We start from the raw sequence: 19,428 nt of genomic DNA, 5'->3' as shown, positions 1-19,428 counted from the left end.
TATTATCCCTCCTATGTCTATTTCTTTCCTTTCTGCTTCCTATGGAATTTGATAAATATTCCTCTGAAAATATTTATTGCAACATATTGTTGAAGATTCGATTTTCTTTCTAATCATTACTAGATCTGCTTCAGGTTACTTTAAATGTACATCCTTTGTGGATTGGCTTAACCTCATGCGATTCCCCTAAAAATTATGGTGAGGTTGCTGGAAGAATAAAGGAAAAAATGTTCAGATATGTGAATTTTTCCAAATCAGTACCTAATGTACCATTCAAGCATCACAATGGATGGTTGCCATAAACCCTACTTTGTAACTTACATCAATACCTTAGAATAATTATAGTCTGTTCATCATTATTAGATTTTATTTCTATAGGGTATATGACCACCGGAGGAGTTTATAAGCATCAGGATGGTTTCAAATATACTTCTAAATTTCGCGCCAATGTTAATTTTCATCTGATGCTTCTGTCGTGTTCTAAACAAGTATCAGGAAGGAACATGCACAGGCTGGCAGGAGAACAAGATGGTTTTGAGTCTTCCCCCACCTCCACCCCATCCAGGAGAGGGAAAACTTTATGTAATGGAACCAAGCAACCTACATTCTAAAAGTAACATTGGAATAGAAATAAGATTACCTTGGCTTTTTTATATTGTCCAATTATGACTATTTTAGATTCTATGTTTTTCCTGGAGTGTAGAAATGTTTCTGAGTGGATGTGACCCTTGATACTTTGCCTAGTCACACAGCCTATGCATTTTATTTTATAAGCAACTGGAAAATGAGACACTAATCTAGAAGCAAGCTGAAAGAATTGGGAAGTCAAGGCAGTAAAGAGAATATGAAGTTACTTCTCACTATTCTTCAGCAGACTAACTTGGGGGAAATTCAGACAGCAAGACACAGGAGACAAGACACAGGACAGCACATTTTTTAATTGTTCTGTCTACTTGCTCCTTTTGTAAATATATATATATATAAAGCCATATCCACCTCTACTTCACATTGGCAGTTACCGTATTTTCCCGTGTATAAGACGAGGGTTTTTTTTTGTTTTAAAAATTGCCCCAAAATTGGGGGTCGTCTTATACTTGGAAGCTGGTTGACGCCGGCCCCACCCATCAGCTGACGGCGGGGCCGGTGGCAACCGGTTTGAATGCCAGACACTAGCCATCCTGGGCGACAGGCCTCTTTCCCCACTCACTTTCTTCCCCGCCCGACAGCTTAGAGGCTCTGCAAAAGTACTTCATGCCTCAGCCTTTCGAGATTGCCAGGCGGCATGCATTCTACCAGCGGAATCAAGCACCGGATGAGTCGGTCACTGCATATGTCACAGCCCTGCGTAAGGCTGCCCGCCACTGCAACTTTGCCAACCTCGACACCACACTCGGGGACTGGCTAGTTTGCGGCCTCTACAATGAAAAGATTCAGAGGGACCTTTTCGCAAAAAAGGATGTCACCTTCAACTCTGCCCTAGAGGAAGCCCTAGCCGCAGAGAACTTGGCCACCTCACTGTTCACCCCCAACTCCAGGTCACTGATGAACAGGTTGAAAAGCTCTGGTCCCAACACAGATCCCTGAGGGACCCCACTGCTCCCATTGTGAGAACTAACTATTGATTCCTACTCTCCGCTTCCTATTTTTCAGCCAGCTCTCGATCCATAAGAGGACTTGTCCTCTTATCCCATGGCTATGAAGCTTGCTTAGCAGTCTTTGGTGGGGGACTTTGTCAAAAGTCTTTTGGAAATCCAAATGTCCACGGGCTCATTCCTGTCCACAAGCTTACTGATACTTAAAAAAACAACTCTAAAATGTTAGTGAGACAGGACCTACCTTTCCAGAAGCCCTTCAATATGCTTGACAATTCTATCTTTAAAAATGCTTTCCATCAATTTACCTGGAACAGACATTAAGTTAATAGGCCTGTATGTCCACTGTAATTATGTGGCGGAACATGCAGAGAAATCTGCGCATGCTACAACTAATTTTTTTCTGGTTGAGGGGAAGTTTCTACATTCCAACAGCAGGGGTGTGCAAAAAAATCCGGTAAAATTTGGGTTCGGGTTTATTGGGCCTGATTTTTTTCCGGGAAACCTGAAATAAGCCGAATTCCCAGAGCCCACAACACCGGACCCCCTGACTCAATCTCCACCAATCTTTGGGGTTCGTGCAAGGAGAGTCCCTGAAAGCTAGCCTGGAAATGTGGGACCTCTACCCCCAAAAATGCCCCCACAGGAGCTTCGCAAAAAATCCCCATTGCTTACTATTGTGAGAATTTTCAATCACCCTACTTCCGGAGGATAGCGTCTATGTAGCTGCAATCATACACAGAAACACTTTTTCAATCAGGCACCACTTTTTCAAACAAACACACCCTCAAACAATGTCCTTCTGCACAGTAACCTTACCTAATGCTCCCCAGCAATTAAGGAAAAGAAGAACAAAAAACCTCTCACCTCTACAACTGCTCTTTCCAACAGCCTGGCTGACTGTGGTTAAAGTCTGAATGCTTTCCCCCAGTAAATATTTTGTTTAAAGCCTGAATGCACTTCCCCAGTAAATATTTTGATCAAAAATTTTGTATTCCCTCTCATAGCATAAGAGCTTCCTTGTTGTAAAATTTAGTTTATTTTAGTGCAGAATTGCAGGGGGCCTTGGCCATTGTTCAGAACTTTCCAAACTTAACACACCCAAATCCCGTTGTTTCCTATAGTGATCTTCTGAAACATATTAAACATCAACATCTGGTGGATTTAAACCATCTTTTCCCCCAAATTGTTTAAAGATATTTCACCCAGCAAGGAATCCTGATCAAAAGTGGCTTACTATGTAATGAACAGTGTAAAAGAGAAAACAACACAGCAAAGAATGTCTGCACGTTAATGTAGATGTTCAACACACATTATGCCTGACTCAAACCAGAAATCTGCCAAGGAGGAATGTAAAGAGATTTGAAAACTGGATAGTGGTTGAAGATGGTTCTACCAAGTTAACAAACAATGAAAAGCAAGAGAAGTCTCCCATTGTTTCTTTAAGGATTATTTTAAATGCTATCAGTCTTACCCCAGCATACACTTGAGCTGAACTAGGGTTATACAAACAGCATACACACACAAAATACATTATTAATATGGAACTTCTCCATTCAACAGATGGGGATGCTTTCAACTGCCACTGTTATCTGAAATGTACATTAATACAGGTCCAAGCCGAAAAGGCTCTTTTGGCTGCTGTCCCCACTGGATAGCAGTCTGGTGATCGTATCAATTATTATGTGAACTCTTGTTCATCACACCAGATACCCACAGCTAAACTCATCAGGACAGCAGATGCAATGTCTAAGAAATAAGCTGACTCCTAAAGTCAAGACTTTACGAGTTCACTCGGCCTTGCCAGGATCCATCTGGAAATATATTTCAGACTTCTCCCTAGTGCTTACACTATCTTTATTAAAAAGATTAGAAGCTATTAAATAACCATAGGACCATCATTAAACCAGATTCCCAGAGGCCTGAAAACTGATCAGCAATGCAGGTAATCTTCTTATGCATTACATTAGACGGTCAGAATGCTAGAAACTACCGGTCCTCTAATGTGCATAGCTGAGGACAGCATATGCCATCTAACCAAAAGCACCTGGCTATAAATCTCTCTGCATGGCTTGCTTAAAGGCTGCATTTTCCTTGAGTCTTCTCAATTTATACCCCTGCAGGTCTGGATAAATATTAAGTGAGAAAAGGAATCAAGAAACCTACAGTGACCTTAAGCTCCAGCTGCCAACTCTTGGGGGGAGGGGAACCTACAGGGGTGCAGCCCAGAGACCACTCTGCTCACCAACTACAGCATGCGTTTGCAGGTCCCTGAATAACAGTACCTACACATGTCATCAGGTCCCACAACATTGCAGAATCCAGACAGTCATAATTCAAAAGCAGAAAAGCATTTTCTTACATGTAGAGCTGATAACTGAAGAAAGGCAAGCCACAGAACACTGGTCAAGTCACATATATGCCTTATATAATAAAGGAATGGGGCATGATGTAGACAGAGATTTACACTTGCATGCTATCTTTAAAGGAATTAAGAATGCAGGCAGATTCCTGATCGAAATGGTGATCAGTTCTATGCACATGTGTTGGATACCAGGGAAATATGAGGGTTTTTCTTGGTTTACTCTCCACCTAGTTTGTGGTCTGGCTAACTGGTGTTGTAGACTCCTTAGACTGATAGTTTGGGGGGACTTCAATACCCACACTGAGCCAAGCTGATGACTATCATGGCAACTATGGGTCCATGCCAGCTTGCACTGGGTCTAACATCTGAAAAGGTCAATAGACAGGATTTACTTTTTTGCACTGAGCAGACTCGTGGAGATCTGGTTAAGGGATTTAACTCTTTACCGCTATTATTGTCAGATCTTTACCTACTGAACGAGACTGTTGTTATGCCACTTTCCTCTTCAGCAGTGACAAATCAGTGAGGATGGTCTGCCTATGGAGGCTAATGGATCCAACTGGTTTACAGAAAGCTGCAGCCCTTTTTCAGCACAGAATGAAACTAAAGGGCAACAGACAGGATTGTGCCCTCTTCCAACAGGAGACCCCTGGCTAATGTTTTATAAGGAAATCAATGGACAGAAGAAGAGAAGGGAGATGGCTGCAATATCGTTGGGGAGGTTCATACTGAATCATACAAAGCACACTATAGAGACCAATTAAAGGATTATTAGGTGGCTGCGGGGGCAACAGCCCTTTTTCTCCATTACCGCCGCATTAGCTGAATCTCATCAAGCTCAGTTGTTTAAGATGTTTCAGGATCTGTTGACCCCGATATCCAGACCACTTGACTACAGTTACACATTTTTCCCCACCCCCAGTTGGTTGGTTGTCTTATTTAGGTAAGCTTTTGTTGTGGCAGCAAAGAACCTGGTGAAGTATTTATTTTCTCCAAAGTTTATCTGTAATTTTGTACCCATTCAAATATTTCTAAAAGAAGCATTTATTGTAGGGACCGGTTATCGTCATTGTACGTCTAAGAATATTTTGTGCAGAATAGGTGTGTAATAGTTGTAGCTATTCTCTGCTATAAGCTATCAAAATGTTATGGGGTAAGAAGCAGGAATTGGGCATCCCTAAGTTAGCCTAGATAATACTACATCTGTCCAGGACTAACAATGGGGGAGAGGAAGGATGAAGGGTTATTCTTTACAGGAAGACTTTTTTAACAGATAACAACATCAAAAAGGTCATTGCAATTATGATGCTCTTGAAGTTAATGGTAACTATTCTATTGTGCTAAAATTAAAACTTTTTTTGTATATATGGTTGGTTAGTTTGGCCAACTGGTTTGGGTAGCATTTCCCCCCTGAAACTGGTGGGCTTCTGGTTTTGATTAGGGTCTGCATGCAAAGGTAGATTTTATCTGGCTGCTATTTGACTTGCTGAATTTGACTTGCTGGATGTTAAGATTCATAGAGTTTAACACACTGGTTTATTTTCCTCAGTTTTTATGTTATGATTATTTTATTTTCATTTTTGATTATTTTATTTTAATATACTTATAGGATTTTAAAAATTATTTTAATGTAAACCACTTTGGACAACACTTCAGACAGTAGTATATGACTTTTAAAATAAATCAGAAAGAGTGCTTATTCACATTCACATATAACATTAAAGTATATCATGGTGCAAATTATGTTTATGTACTCTCTTAAATGCATACATTTATCCAGTGCTATTGATAAAATGAAATAGAAATCATCAGAATATTCATTGCTGGCATTACAATATATTCAGCTAATCCTGGTTGTTCCAGTCAAGCCATTTTTTAAAGTTCTGTCTAAATTCTGTTACCTTGTATAAAGCATCACTATACGGATCTAATTTCCATATGTCTTTTTTATTCCAACCTCTGGCGGGCCCATCAGAAAGTTATTTCCCCCCCAAAGGTAAGCATATATTTCTAGAGAAAAGGGAACAACAGTTTTTTTACTGTTACCTTCACAATGCCCTTGGCTACTCCTTTTCCAGCCATAGCAGCAGTCAAGCTTAGAACCGTAGCGACAGACCCCAGGTTGATTCACAGTTAAGAGTTTCCTGTGACCTCTTGAGCTGTACATAAAACAGAACAATTGTAGCAGAGGAATTAGCAGAACCCCCTACTGGTGCAGCACTCCAGACACATGTCCTATCTGTCCACTGAGTAGGCAGGCCACATTCACTTCACATCATGCAACAACTCCATAGGAGAGAATGAATAAACCACTCTTGAAGCAACCTAACAGTGCAATCCTAAGAAGAGTCACACCCTTCTAAGGCCATGGGCTGTTTAGGATTGCACAGTTAATCACCAAATGCGTATGAAGAGCTTTGTAGAAGACTGAAGAGTAGTCTCATGGCATGCACCAAAACATAGATGGCCATCTGTTGGGAGTGCTTTGATGGTGGGATCCTGCATGGTGGGGGGAGGGTTGGGGTCACTGGGGATGTGGGGGGGAGGTAGTTGTTAATTTCCTGCATGGGCAAGGGGTTGGACTAGATGACCCTGGTGGTCCCTTCCAACTCTATGATTCTATGATTTGTTTAACTTTCTTTTGTATATCCCTCCCTTCTTCAGAGGACCTCAGAGTATCATGCATGTTGTTCCAAGATGCTCATCCATTCTCCAGATTACTCTCCAGTACTTTTCCAGTTCAAAATCACCCTCGCAAAAATTACTTTTTAATTGGCAGGAACGTCATATTTTTACACTAGGTGGAAAAACAGGTTGTAGAAAGTGATTTTTAAAAGCATTCCCCCTCAGCCTTCCTTACTCTAGTCAGATTTGTAGCCTGCCCAGATTTGTCGTTTTAGAAAAAAAGAATCATGGACCTGCTATAAGTTTGGATGCAAATCTATTGTCCCTTTAATAGTTACAACTGCAGCTGTCTTGAAAGGTCAGCATGGGCTTTTATTGACTATGAACTTTCAGAAAGATAAAATGAGAATGCAACCTCAAAACTTCAACAGCTTCTATTAAAATATGAGCCACCAAGTGATACCCTGTATTATATTAAGATCAGTGGTCAGGATCAAAACAGCTACCTAGGGTATACTTAAGGGATCAGACACACCCCCTAGGAATTTTGACTTCTTTCTTTGAAGAGTTCCTCACCTATGCTATATTATAATTTGCTTTTGAAGTTCCCCCAGCTTCCAATGGCTTCTCATTTACCCAGTACATTTTCACCCCACCCCATTTCCTCAGCTCAGAGCAGCATACATAAGATGCTTTCCTTATGTTCTCCTCACAACAACCTTGTGAAGTAAGTTTGCTTGTTTGTGTGTGCAGGGCGGGCAAGCAACAAGCTTCACGGCAAAGCAAGAATTTGAACCCAGATCTCTCAGATTCTAGTCTGACACTCTTATCAATATGCTAGACTGGCATTTAGTTGAGGGGGAGTGCTGTTGTATGAGAAACCTAACAGTGCAATCCTAAGAAGAGTCACACCCTAAGTCCATGGGCTGTTTAGGATTGTACAGTTAATCACCAAATGCCTGTGAAGAGCTTTGTAGAAGACTGAAGAGTAGTCTCATGGCATGCACCAAAATGTAGATGGCCATCTGTTGGGAGTGCTTTGACTGTGGGATCCTAGGGTCAAAATCCCGTTGGATGTCCACCTAGCTGTGTGACTGTTGGACTTCAGCTATTAATTATGAGAAATCTACATAATACTACCGCCTCCATCATAAGCATGAAAGCCAGTAGGGATGTACTTAGTGGGACTGATTTCAAAATGAACTTCTTTATGGCTGGGTTGTCATAATGGTAAAAAGATGCACAAATCAAAAGAGGGGAAATTGGACAATTGGTAGAAAGCACTGATTAATGAAAAAGAAATTGTGGATAATGGGTATAAATTGTTGATTAATGAAAAGGATATTGTGGATACATGTTGTAACTTATACAATTAAGCCACAATGTAGACTGTTAGAAATGCCCCTTTACTAATCCTATGCACATACACAAATCAAAACATTTTCAGCAATGAATGCTACTCAACTGGTAGATATACAATAACACAAATTAGAAAGGGCTGTAACTTTGTGCTTCCAAGTCCTGCTGGTAAACATATTTAATGCATTAAGTCCCCCAAAGATTTCCATAGAATCGTAGGTCCTATTCCAAAATTCACACAGAAAGCCAGCTGCTACTAAAAGAAATCTGGTGGTTGACTTTCTCTTCCAAACAAAAAACAAAGCCATACAGGCATCAAACAGCTTCAGGTTTGCTTGAATACATTTGCAAAAGTACAATGCAATCCAGAAGAACATCAAAAGGAAACAAGCACTCATGTGTGACATTTCTGCATTGGGGAGAAAACAACAGACTGGTCAAAGGAAGGAAGATGACATTTGGATGCAATCAACCTCCTGGAGAGGCAAAGATTAGCATGGATACAATGCACTTCCTAGTTCCTGACCCAGTCTCAAATCTGAGACATTGCTAGGGTTGCCAACCTTCAGGTGGGGCCTGGAGATCTCCCACTATTACAACTGATCTCCAGATAATAGAGACATTGCTAGGGTTGCCAACCTTCAGGTGGGGCCTGGAGATCTCCCACTATTACAACGGATCTCCAGATAATAGAGATCAGTTCCCCTGGAGAAAGTGGCTGCTTTGGAGGACGGACTATATGGCATTGCACCCTGCTGAGGCCCCTCCCCAAACCTCACCTTCCCCAGGCTTCACTCCCAAAATCTCCAGGTATTTCCCAACCTGGAACTGGCAATCCTAACACTGTAGTTTGCAAACAATATCAACCTGGACCAAACCAATACCAGACTGCAATGAAATCCAGTTGCCATTAGGTCAGCCAGGAACAAATGGCCACGTGAGCTTCTGACAGTAGTTTGATATGCAGCCATAAAGATATAATACATAAGTGATCACCTCTGGTTTTGTTTTTTTAAAGAAAAAGGTTTAGGGTCTGTTATCTCTTTGTATTCAGCCAAAGTCACTACTCAATTTTATTTTTTATTATTACAAAGTGACAATCTTACTATTATAATAATAAGCAATACAATAAAAAAATTGAGCAATGACTTTGGCTGCAAGGGGAAAAGTTTTACTCAGACCCCACCACTGTCACAAGGGAGCAAGAAATTATTATTAACTATTGATCCATGGGTGCCCTTATAGAACAGATAAATACAGAAGAAAACTGCATAAATAATTCCCTTTGCTGGAGAGAATTTACTTCTGAGGACTTTTATAGTAGGCTTTGCCAATGTGTACAGCTGTTTATAGGGAGCATATGCTACATAAAGCAATGTGTGAAACCACCATTTCAATTCTGCTTCTAGCTGAATGTGGAAAAGAGGGTTCTTTAGAAGTGGGGAAAAGGTAGAATTCTTTTGGCCAAATTAATATTCATATAAAACAGTTTTATCGACAGCTTAATTTGTTATTTGCTAGTATAGTAAACTGCTTGAAAGACCATGTTTGGTGGGATAGCAGACTACTTATACACTTTTAAAAAAATTATTATCTCAAGCCCTTGTTATAGGCAGTCTCCTACAGAAGCTGGTTGAAATGCTGGAACTGAATGCTAATGCACTTGGGTATCTCAGAAGCCTTCAGAGATATGGTAGGTCAGGATGTTATGCACGTAATGTCCTTTTCTATCAGCATGGCACAAGGAAATAATAATGTCATCTCTACAGAGAGAGCTTACCCATACAAAACACAGCCTGCAATGCTGAAGAGGGGCTAGAGTATTTTGATTTAGGTTTCATTTGAACTACAATTTAAAGTAAGACTTTTGGCTTAACTTTGTGCATTTGCTAGAAGTTTCAATCTGGCTAGTTTTTTAAAGATGCAATGTTAGGACTGTTTTTATCTCATCACTGTGGTCTATTGAATTGTGGCAGCCTACAGGAAGAATCTTCAAACCTCTTAGTAGTGGTTCCATTAACATTACTGGCACTATTCCAGAATGAAGATTTTGAAGATTTTTCTGAACTTTTTTCCGCAGACTTTTTAATCAAGAATAGAAGGGAAGATGCCGTGACCTGGATGGCCCAGGCCAGCCTGATCTCGTCAGATCTCAGAAGCTAAGCAGGGTCAGCGCTGGTCAGTATTTGGATGGGAGACCACCAAGGAATACCAGGGTTGCTGTGCAGAGGAAGGCACTGGCAAACCACCTCTGAGTCTCTTGCCATGAAAACCTCCCAAAAAGGGGTTGCCATAAGTCGGCTGCGACTTGAAGGCACTTCACACACACAGCAGGGAAGATAAAATGTTTATTAATCTTGAAATGTGAACCGAAAATCCCCAAACAATAGTACACATTTTCACTGATGGGAAAATCCTAATGATTATACTTCTTTTCTATGGCTCTCTTTCTGCATTTCCTGTGTTTCTGATTAGTTTTCCCTTTAGATGCATTAGCTCCAGTTCTTCCAAGCTGATTCTAATTTTGCTGTTTCCTGCCCATATTTCTTAGCATTCTTATATCCCTTTGTATTTTTCATCCTCTGGTGGAATACTTTTTTTTTTTTTTGGTAAATATGTTTAACATCAATTGTAAGCTCCCAGGAACTAAACAATATCAATCATTTTTAAAGGGACATGCTGCAACATTTATAATTATCTTAAGTAGGCATCCCTTACTGAGGTAGAAGGGACACACACACACACACACACACACACTTTCTTCCTCAATATCCAGCCAGGATACGCGCTGCAAATACTTTGCAGATATTAGAACTGACAGGCGCTTTTTGCTGCTGTCACTCAGACACCTCTCTTAGGGCTTGCCTCATCTCCCTAGCTAAAGGGAACAGGCTAGGAACCTCCCCAAGGCCTATTTTAAAAGACTGCTCTTGTTACAGAGTTTACCTTGATTCCCTCTGCTTTGTCTGCTTCCTGGGCATTACTTATGTCTTTAAAATATTTATATGCGACCTTATCTCCTCAGATTGAAGGAAACAAACTAAACTGAGCCTGTCACAAAGGAAGCTTGGCCACAATTTCCCTTTTCTGTGTTAGTACTACATACAATGCAATTAGTTAAGATTATGTTTTATCAAGTAAAAAGGTAGACCTGCTTGATCAAAAAGTAGACTAAAAATACTTTAATACAGGCATTCCTAAAAACAACAACACAGAGATGGCAAGTAGCTGTACCACCTTAACAGCCCAATCCTAACGGTAGGGTTGCCAACGTCCAGGGGGTGGTTGGAGATCTCCTGGGATTACAACTGATCTCCAAGCCATAGAGATCAGTTCACCTGGAGAAAATGGCAGCTTTGGAAGGTGGACTCGATGGCATTATATTCCATTGAAGTCCCTCCCCAAACCCTGCCCTCCTCAAGCCCTTCTCCCCAAAATCTCCAGGTATTTCCCAAGATGGAGCTGGCAACCCTAGCTAATGGGAGGGGTGGTTAAGGAGCGCCCAGAGACACCACCACTGCGCCACCTCCAGAGCAACTTGCTGCCAAGTACAACAAGCCGAAAAAGTAATTTTGAGGAAAACTCTCCATAATTTTGTGGAACTCTCCATAAACTTCCATGGGGCTATGTCTGCTTTTTTGCAGGTGTAACTTGGTAAATATGGAGACCACCAAGGCCGCCACCAAGGCGGCCTTGGTGGTCTCAATATTTTTATATTGATGGCCCTTCACCCATATCCACACACCTCTGTAGATCAAACACCTTGAATGATCCAGCCATATATACTACTTCACAGCAAACACATCTAGCAGTGCGATCCTAAGAATACTTTCCGCGGAGTAAGACCCATTCAAAGATACCTTGTGAGGAAATAAAAAACCCCATATACATATTTGTACATTTGTAGTTGTAAATAGCCGTGTATGTGTATTGGAATGAATTTAACGTCTGGTTGTGTAAGGGAAAACATAAAGGGCTTGTAGTTGTAAAGTTAACCTTAGGAGCCCCGTGGCGCAGAGTGTTAAGCTGCAGTACTGCAATCAAAAGCTCTGCTCACGAGCTGAGTTCGATCCTGTCGGAAGTCGGTGTCAGGTAGCCGGCTCAGGGTTGATTCAGCCTTCCATCCTTCCGAGGTCGGTGAAATGAGTCCCCAGCTTGCTGGGGGTAAAGGGAAGATGACTGGGGAAGGCACTGGCAAACCACCCCGCAAACAAAGTCTGCCTTGGAAACGTCGGGATGTGACGTCACCCCATGGGTCAGGAATGACCCGGTGCTTGCACAGGGGACCTTTACTTAAAGTTAACCTATCAAAGACGATGGAGGGGAAAATAGAGCTGGGGTACTGGTCCTTAGCTGGATAAGAACCAATCAGGCAGCAGGGACAGTGTAGCCATCTGATTAGCCCTTTTAATGAATGAATGAAAACCTTTAATGGCATAAGTAATATTACAATTGGATTAGCCCTTTTAGCAGACTTGGATAAGAGCCAACCAAAAGGTAGAGTTTTCAGTTCCCCTTCAATCTATAAGTAGACTGAGCACTCAAACACAGGGGACACAGAAACTCAGAAGGGAGAGGAAGAGTTCTGGAGGACTTCCAAAGACAGAGCTGACATCTAGATACCTACAGTCTTTAGACACTTACAGGGAGCCAGTGTGGTGTAATGGTTAAGAGCGGTGGTTTGGAGCGGGGGAGTCTGATCTGGAGAACCGGGTTTGATTCTATTTGGAACAAAGATGGGCAGGGGGGAAATAGGCCTAACAGTACTAATGCAATACAACATATTAAGCAAATCAAGAGACCAGTTTCAATCAGTGGAAATGTTGTGACTGACTTCTATGGGATGCAGATTGTTTTAGTAGTACAGCCCTAAATGGCCCTTTAGGACTGCCCTGTAAACTTCTGAGATGCCTGTTTCAGATTTATGCATCTGAATGCCCTCTTCCAACTGTAACATTTGAAGCATCCATGGCCTTAAACCCTAATGCCTTGCTGCGGTGTAATATTCTAATCCACCTTCAGATTGTGGAAAGAACACCTGCTGGTAACAGTGATACAGTCACACACTGAAAAATATCCAAAGCCATTGCCAAAACCAACAGCTGCTGAATGACTGTGCACAACCAAATATTTCTGAAAGCACAGAATTTAGATCAGGTTTCTGAGAACTTTTTAAAAATACAGCATGGACAAGAAAAGTCAAATCACACCAACATATGCATACCTTCGTAACATGTAACTTCAAGCTGACAGCTGGGTGAAGTAGTTGAACTCTGAGTCTCCAAGTACAACTCATATTTATGAATTTGTTTTTTTATTAAACACCTCTTCAGAGGCCATCAATGGTTCTCAAAGCAGTTTACAATCGTCATGAAACAATCAACATTAAAAACCAGCATGACATGATAATAAAACTCACATATAAACGAGAAAGAACAGAAACGAGAAAACCAATCTGTGCTGCTTAAATGTCCTTGTTGTACTGGAAGAATCCAGATCAGAGGAGCAGCTTCACAAAAAGTGACTTGAAGATCAGTGCCTGAGCGAATTGTTTCCAAGCCCTTCTAACAGAGGGCATGCCAACCAATGAGTCCTAACTCTAAACAGAAAAGTGAAGCTCAGTATTCAATTGATAGCAATGTGATACTGCTGCCTCTTCTGCAGAACGTGATTAGAAGGCTTGTGATGCAGCAGCTATGCTGATGATGTATCATGGTCGGGTAATGCCTGGATAGGAGACTGACTGGGAACTTTATTTACACCATCCTGAATGCCATAGGAGAAAGATGGAGCACCACGGTGCAACGGTTCAGGTATCAAGAATCTAAGAGACCCAGATCTGAAGGCCTGCTCTGTCATGGAAGCTCACTGGGTGACCGTGGGTAGTCACTCTCTTTCAGCCTAACCTACTTTACAGGGTAGTTGCTGTGAGGATAAAGGACAAAAAGGGAGAACAATGTTGTCAACTATTTTGGGAGGAGAAAGGTAGGGTATAAATATCTAAATAATAACCTTAGAAATATAATAAAACTAATAAGCATCAGTCAAGAAGGTTGTCCTGTATAAAGTGCTGTATCTTATTCATCCTGTAAGATTGTCAGGCAATAGGGCTCAGTAAATGATACTGCAAAGCCAATATGAAACAGGCTTACATCATGCTATGGGCAAATTTTGCACTTGGCAGGATGACAAATGAAGTAGGGGCTTCTACAAGTAAAGGTAGAGGAGCACAACAACTTGGCTAGGAATGCAACACCACAGTGCAGCAGGTTGTTTTTCTCTCTTTCTTTTGATTCATCTGTTTAAGAAACTGCACCCTTGGATCTCAAAGTCCTGCCTGCTTCTTAATCCTAAACTGGTAACTATTTTAATGGTGTAAAGTGCAATCCCAGAGTTGCACCGCTCCTAAACCCGATGGATTTAGAAGGGTGGTGTAACTTTGCTTAGGACAGCAGTGCAGGAGACTGAGTTGTAAACCAAGAAAGAGCTGGTTCAAATCTCATATCAGCCAACCATGACAACAGTAGCTTCTGTTTTTCAGCTTCAGGCTCCCCATCTCTACTATGGGAGCATAATTGCTGAGCTACCTTGGTGGTTACAAGGATCACTGACAGGTCATGTATGTCAAGTGCTTTGAACAAGTGCTCTGTACACCATAAACATCACGTGTGGGTGGTCTGCAGTTCCCAAGTAGCTCCAGTAACCCCACTGAGCCCCCCCCCCCAACATTTGCTCCTGATGGTGAAGGGAGCTTCAAGCGTGAAAAGCACGCTTTGCAGAGTTTCAGAACCACTCTTTTCATCATCACCTCTTCCAGGGTTACAGGCACTCAGCATTTTCTAGGCTTGAGCTCACAAATGGTCAATTCTAATTTACGAGGGGTTTGATCCAGGGTAGCCATTCCACCACCATAAGGGCAGTTATGGTGGCAGAAAGCATTTCCATTGGTGGAGGAAGAGGTGATGATTTTTGCCTATTCCCCCCCCCCCAGATCTCCCCCACACTCTTCTCAAAGACCCCTTCCCCACCAGAAGCAGACATTTTGGGGGGTGAGAGGGGTGCAACAGAAAGAGGGAAGTAGAAACATTCTGCTCCACAGGTTTCGCTCTGCTGGTAGGATTCAACTCAAAGCCTGAATAAAAAGGGCAGTGCCCATCTCTCTCTTGCCATTCATGTTAGTATCCTGCTGCATGTTATCAGAAATTGCCACAAGTCTTCAAAGGAGCACATTGTGCAAACCCAACTCTGGATGGTGCTTCCTCCAATCTTCCAAATCAGCCAACTGCAAGTTAAATTGTTTCTGAACTTGACCCTGACCCCACAATAAGCTCCCAAGGAAGTCCCGGCTTCAGTAAAAGTCAAACAATGAGTTGGTTGTCTTTAGCAAAAGAGGTGCTCCTTGGCATCATGCTTGCTTGGAAGCATGATGACCAACATGCTCCATCTCTTAGTCTCAGTATGCGCTACTCAGTGACAATGGAAAAGCACTCTGCATAGGCTCAGAAGCACCCACATCTTTAGAACTTCACATGTTCTAGGGTTGAAGCTTGACATTCAAAACCACTGCTGGTGATATATTCCAGCTGACATGAAGCCCTGCTCTAAACTCTGGGTGAATTCTCACACTTGTCTATTGCTGGAAAAGAGCAGCCTCAAGAGAGCACTTGTATGCCTGAAAAAGCCTCCCAGAGTACACCTCCCTAGCATCATTCAGCATCAAACATTCAGCTGCTGAGCAGAAAGAGGGATACAAATGCATGAAGCTGCCTCATACTGAGTCAGAACCAAGGGCAGTATCCTCTGCTCCGACCGGCAGCGGCTCTCCTGGGTCTCAGGCCAGAAGTCTTTCACATGCTGTCAATTAGAAATGCTGAGGATTGATCCTGGGACCTTTTACATGCGAAGCAGATTCTCTACCTCAGCCCCACCACCTACGCAGGGAATCCCCCTTGGCTTTCAAGTTTATGACCATGGATCTAGAAGAAGAGTTGGTTTTTATATGCCGACTTCCTCTACCACTCAAGGGAGACTCAAACCGGCTTGCAATCACCTTCCCCTCCCCACAACAGACACCCTGTGAGGTGGGTGGGGCTGAGAGAGCTGTGACTTGCCCAAGGTCACCCAGCTGGCTTCGTGTGTGGGGGGGGGGACCAACCCAGTTCACCAGATGAGCCTCCGCCGCTCATGTGGAGGAGTGGGGAATAGAACCCGGTTCTCCAGATCCACCGCTCCAAACCACCGCTCTTAACCACTATACCACGCTGGATCGGGAACAGGTGCAGACCAGTAGCAGGCAGCCCCTCCAAGCAATCTTATGCATTGCTATGCATCAAATTGCTATGCCAAAAAAAAAAAACCCAAATCAGCAGGTTACAGATCAAATCAAGCCTGAACTGACCCTAGAAGCTAAAATGACTAAACTGAGGCTGTCATACTTTGGGCACATTATGAGAAGACAAGAGTCACTGGAAAAGACAGTCATGCTAGGAATAGTTGAGGGCAGCAGGAAAAGAGGAAGACCCAACAAGAGATGGATGGACTCAATAGAAGAAGCCACAGCCTTCAATTTGCAAGATCTGAGCAAGGCTGTCAAAGACGGGACATTTTGGAGGACTTTCATTCATAGGGTCGCCATGAGTCGCAAGCGACTTGACGGCACTTAGCACACACACACACACATGCATCAAAATAATTCACAGTGGGTCGCCGTGTTAGTATGTCTGCAGTAGTAGAAAAGGGCCAGAGTCCAGGAGCACCTTAAAGACTAACAACAATATTTGTCTGGCAGGGTGTGAGCTTTCGTGAGCCACAACAGAAGTCCAGTAGCACCTTAAAGACTCACACAAATATTTTCTGGCAGGGTAGGGAGCTTTCGTGAGCCACAGCTCACTTCTTCAGGTACAGCTAGGATGTGAATCCATCTGTCTTTAATTCACAGTGGGTTGCCGTGTTAGTCTGCCTGCAGTAGTAGAAAAGGGCAAGAGTCCAGGAGCACCTTCAAGACTAGCAAAAATATTTTCTGGCAGGGGAGGAGCTTTCGGGAGCCGACCCTACCAAAAAATATTTTTGGATTATTAGAGCACTGTATATTTTGCAACTTATATTATACAATGTAACTGTGATGGTTTGATAATGTGCTCTTTTTGTTTTGTTTTTTGGTATTTTTGTATTTGACATGTTTCCTTTCCCCCCCTGTGTTTTGTTTTATGCATATTATATTTTTTCTTTTTCTTTTTCAGTTACATAAAAAAAAATTAAATGTAAAAAAAAACCATTTTTTTTCGTCTTTAAGGTGCTCCTGGACTCTTGCCCTTTTCTACACATGCATCAAAGGAAGCGATGCAAGGAAGCGATGCAAGGAAGCGATGCAAGGAAGCGATGCAAGGAAGCGATGCAAGGGACCGCCGCCCCCCGAAACTCACCTGGCCGGGCCAGCAGCTCCACCTGCCACCCAAGGCAGCCAGGAGAGCGCCAGCAAAGCGCTCCAGGCGAGCCGCCCCATCCTGGCCGGGCTTCGGCGCTTCTGCCGCGCCGAGCTCGACTCGCTTCGGCTGGAGGGGGGGGCGGGTCCTACATTTGCATCGGAGGCCCCGCCCCCAGCAAAGCCCACCCCCCAAGTCGACCCAGTCCTCTGCCCTCCACCCAGGAGCTTTAGCGCCAGGAGTTCTCTGCGGGGGGGTGTGTGTTTTTTTTTTAAATAAGTTTTTATTGTATTTTTATAGGGTCCAGAAGGGGGAAAAAGGGGAAAGGGAGGGGGATTTGCAATAGACAGTATCATCTCCCTCGATATTGTGCACTCATAAAACAGAGATGAGGCTTGCTGCAACTGGGTCAATAGGTTGGTTTCAATATTCTAATTCCATATCTACACTTTTTATTAATGTATATATTAGGTATTGATCGAATCATGTTAGAGAAGGCAAGAACCTAGCAATTAAAATATATCTTGTACTAATTTTATATTAGGTATTGATCTAATCATGTTAGATAAGGCGAGAACAGAGCAATTAAAATATATCTTGTATTAATTTATATATTAGGTATTGATCTAATCATGTTCGATAAGACAAGAACATAGCAATTAAAATATATCTTGTATTACTTTTATATTTGGTATTGATCTAATCATGTTCGATAAGACAAGAACATAGCAATTAAAATATATCTTGTATTACTTTTATATTTGGTATTGATCTAATCATGTTCGATAAGACAAGAACATAGCAATTAAAATATATCTTGTATTAATTTTATATTAGGTATTGATCTAATCATGTTCGATAAGACAAGAACATAGCAATTAAAATATATCTTGTATTAATTTTATATTTGGTATTGATCTAATCATGTTCGATAAGACAAGAACATAGCAATTAAAATATATCTTGTATTAATTTTATATTAGGTATTGATCTAATCATGTTCGATAAGACAAGAACATAGCAATTAAAATATATCTTGTATTAATTTTATATTTGGTATTGATCTAATCATGTTCGATAAGACAAGAACATAGCAATTAAAATATATCTTGTATTGATTTTATATTAGGTATTGATCTAATCATGTTCGATAAGACAAGAACATAGCAATTAAAATATATCTTGTATTGATTTTATATTTGGTATTGATCTAATCATGTTCGATAAGACAAGAACATAGCAATTAAAATATATCTTGTATTAATTTTGTATTAGGTATTGATCTAATCATGTTCGATAAGACAAGAACATAGCAATTAAAATATATCTTGTATTAATTTTATATTAGGTATTGTCTAATCATGTTCGATAAGACAAGAACATAGCAATTAAAATATATCTTGTATTAATTTTATATTAGGTATTGATCTAATCATGTTAGATCAGACAAGAACATAGCAATTAAAATATATCTTGTATTGATTTTATATTAGGTATTGATCTAATCATGTTCGATAAGACAAGAACAGCAATTAAAATATATCTTGTATTAATTGTATATTAGGTATTGATCTAATCATGTTAGATAAGACAAGAACATAGCAATTAAAATATATCTTGTATTAATTTTATATTAGGTATTGATCTAATCATGTTAGATAAGACAAGGACATATCAGTTAAAATATATCTTGTATTAATTTTACGTTAGGTATTGATTTAATAATGCTAGATAGGACAAGAATAGGTTAATTAAAATAATATTGCAATTAGTTCCGTTAGCAAAAGTTTATGCAATTTATTTTTAGATGGAAGAGGGAGAGGGGGAAGTCATTTTATTGTTAAATTAGTGATATTACTTGTTTTTTTATTACTATTATTTTTAGTATTGGATATTGTCTCTACGTTGATTTGTTAAATGAAGAAAATAAAAATTATTTTTAAAAAATATATATTGGTTTCAATATATTGGTCTTACTCGGTTAAGAGTTCTGTGTGTTTTAAAGAACAACCGCTCTAGAAGAAACAGAGGGCCATTGGTGCATGGGAGGTTTTGCTTTGGATTG

At 41.1% G+C, this 19,428-nt stretch overlaps 1 protein-coding gene across 1 annotated transcript in view; it reads right to left on the bottom strand.

Annotated features, from left to right (window-relative positions):
• The window catches only part of EGFL6 (EGF like domain multiple 6), a 49,917-nt gene extending 32,474 nt beyond the window's left edge, over positions 1-17,443 (bottom strand). The window contains exons 1-2 of the mRNA XM_056861792.1: positions 17,364-17,443; positions 6,004-6,116 (exon numbers count right to left, since the gene is read on the bottom strand). Of these exons, the coding sequence (XP_056717770.1) occupies positions 6,004-6,116; positions 17,364-17,443 (193 nt within the window). The remainder of the gene's footprint in view (positions 1-6,003; positions 6,117-17,363) is intronic.
• Between the last annotated feature and the right edge of the window lie 1,985 nt (positions 17,444-19,428).

Source organism: Euleptes europaea, chromosome 16 (genome assembly GCF_029931775.1).
Source record: "Euleptes europaea isolate rEulEur1 chromosome 16, rEulEur1.hap1, whole genome shotgun sequence".
In the NCBI taxonomy this organism is placed as follows: domain Eukaryota; kingdom Metazoa; phylum Chordata; class Lepidosauria; order Squamata; family Sphaerodactylidae; genus Euleptes; species Euleptes europaea.
The sequence above is the reverse complement of the archived record's forward strand: the minus strand, read 5'-3'. Positions and strand labels throughout refer to the sequence as shown.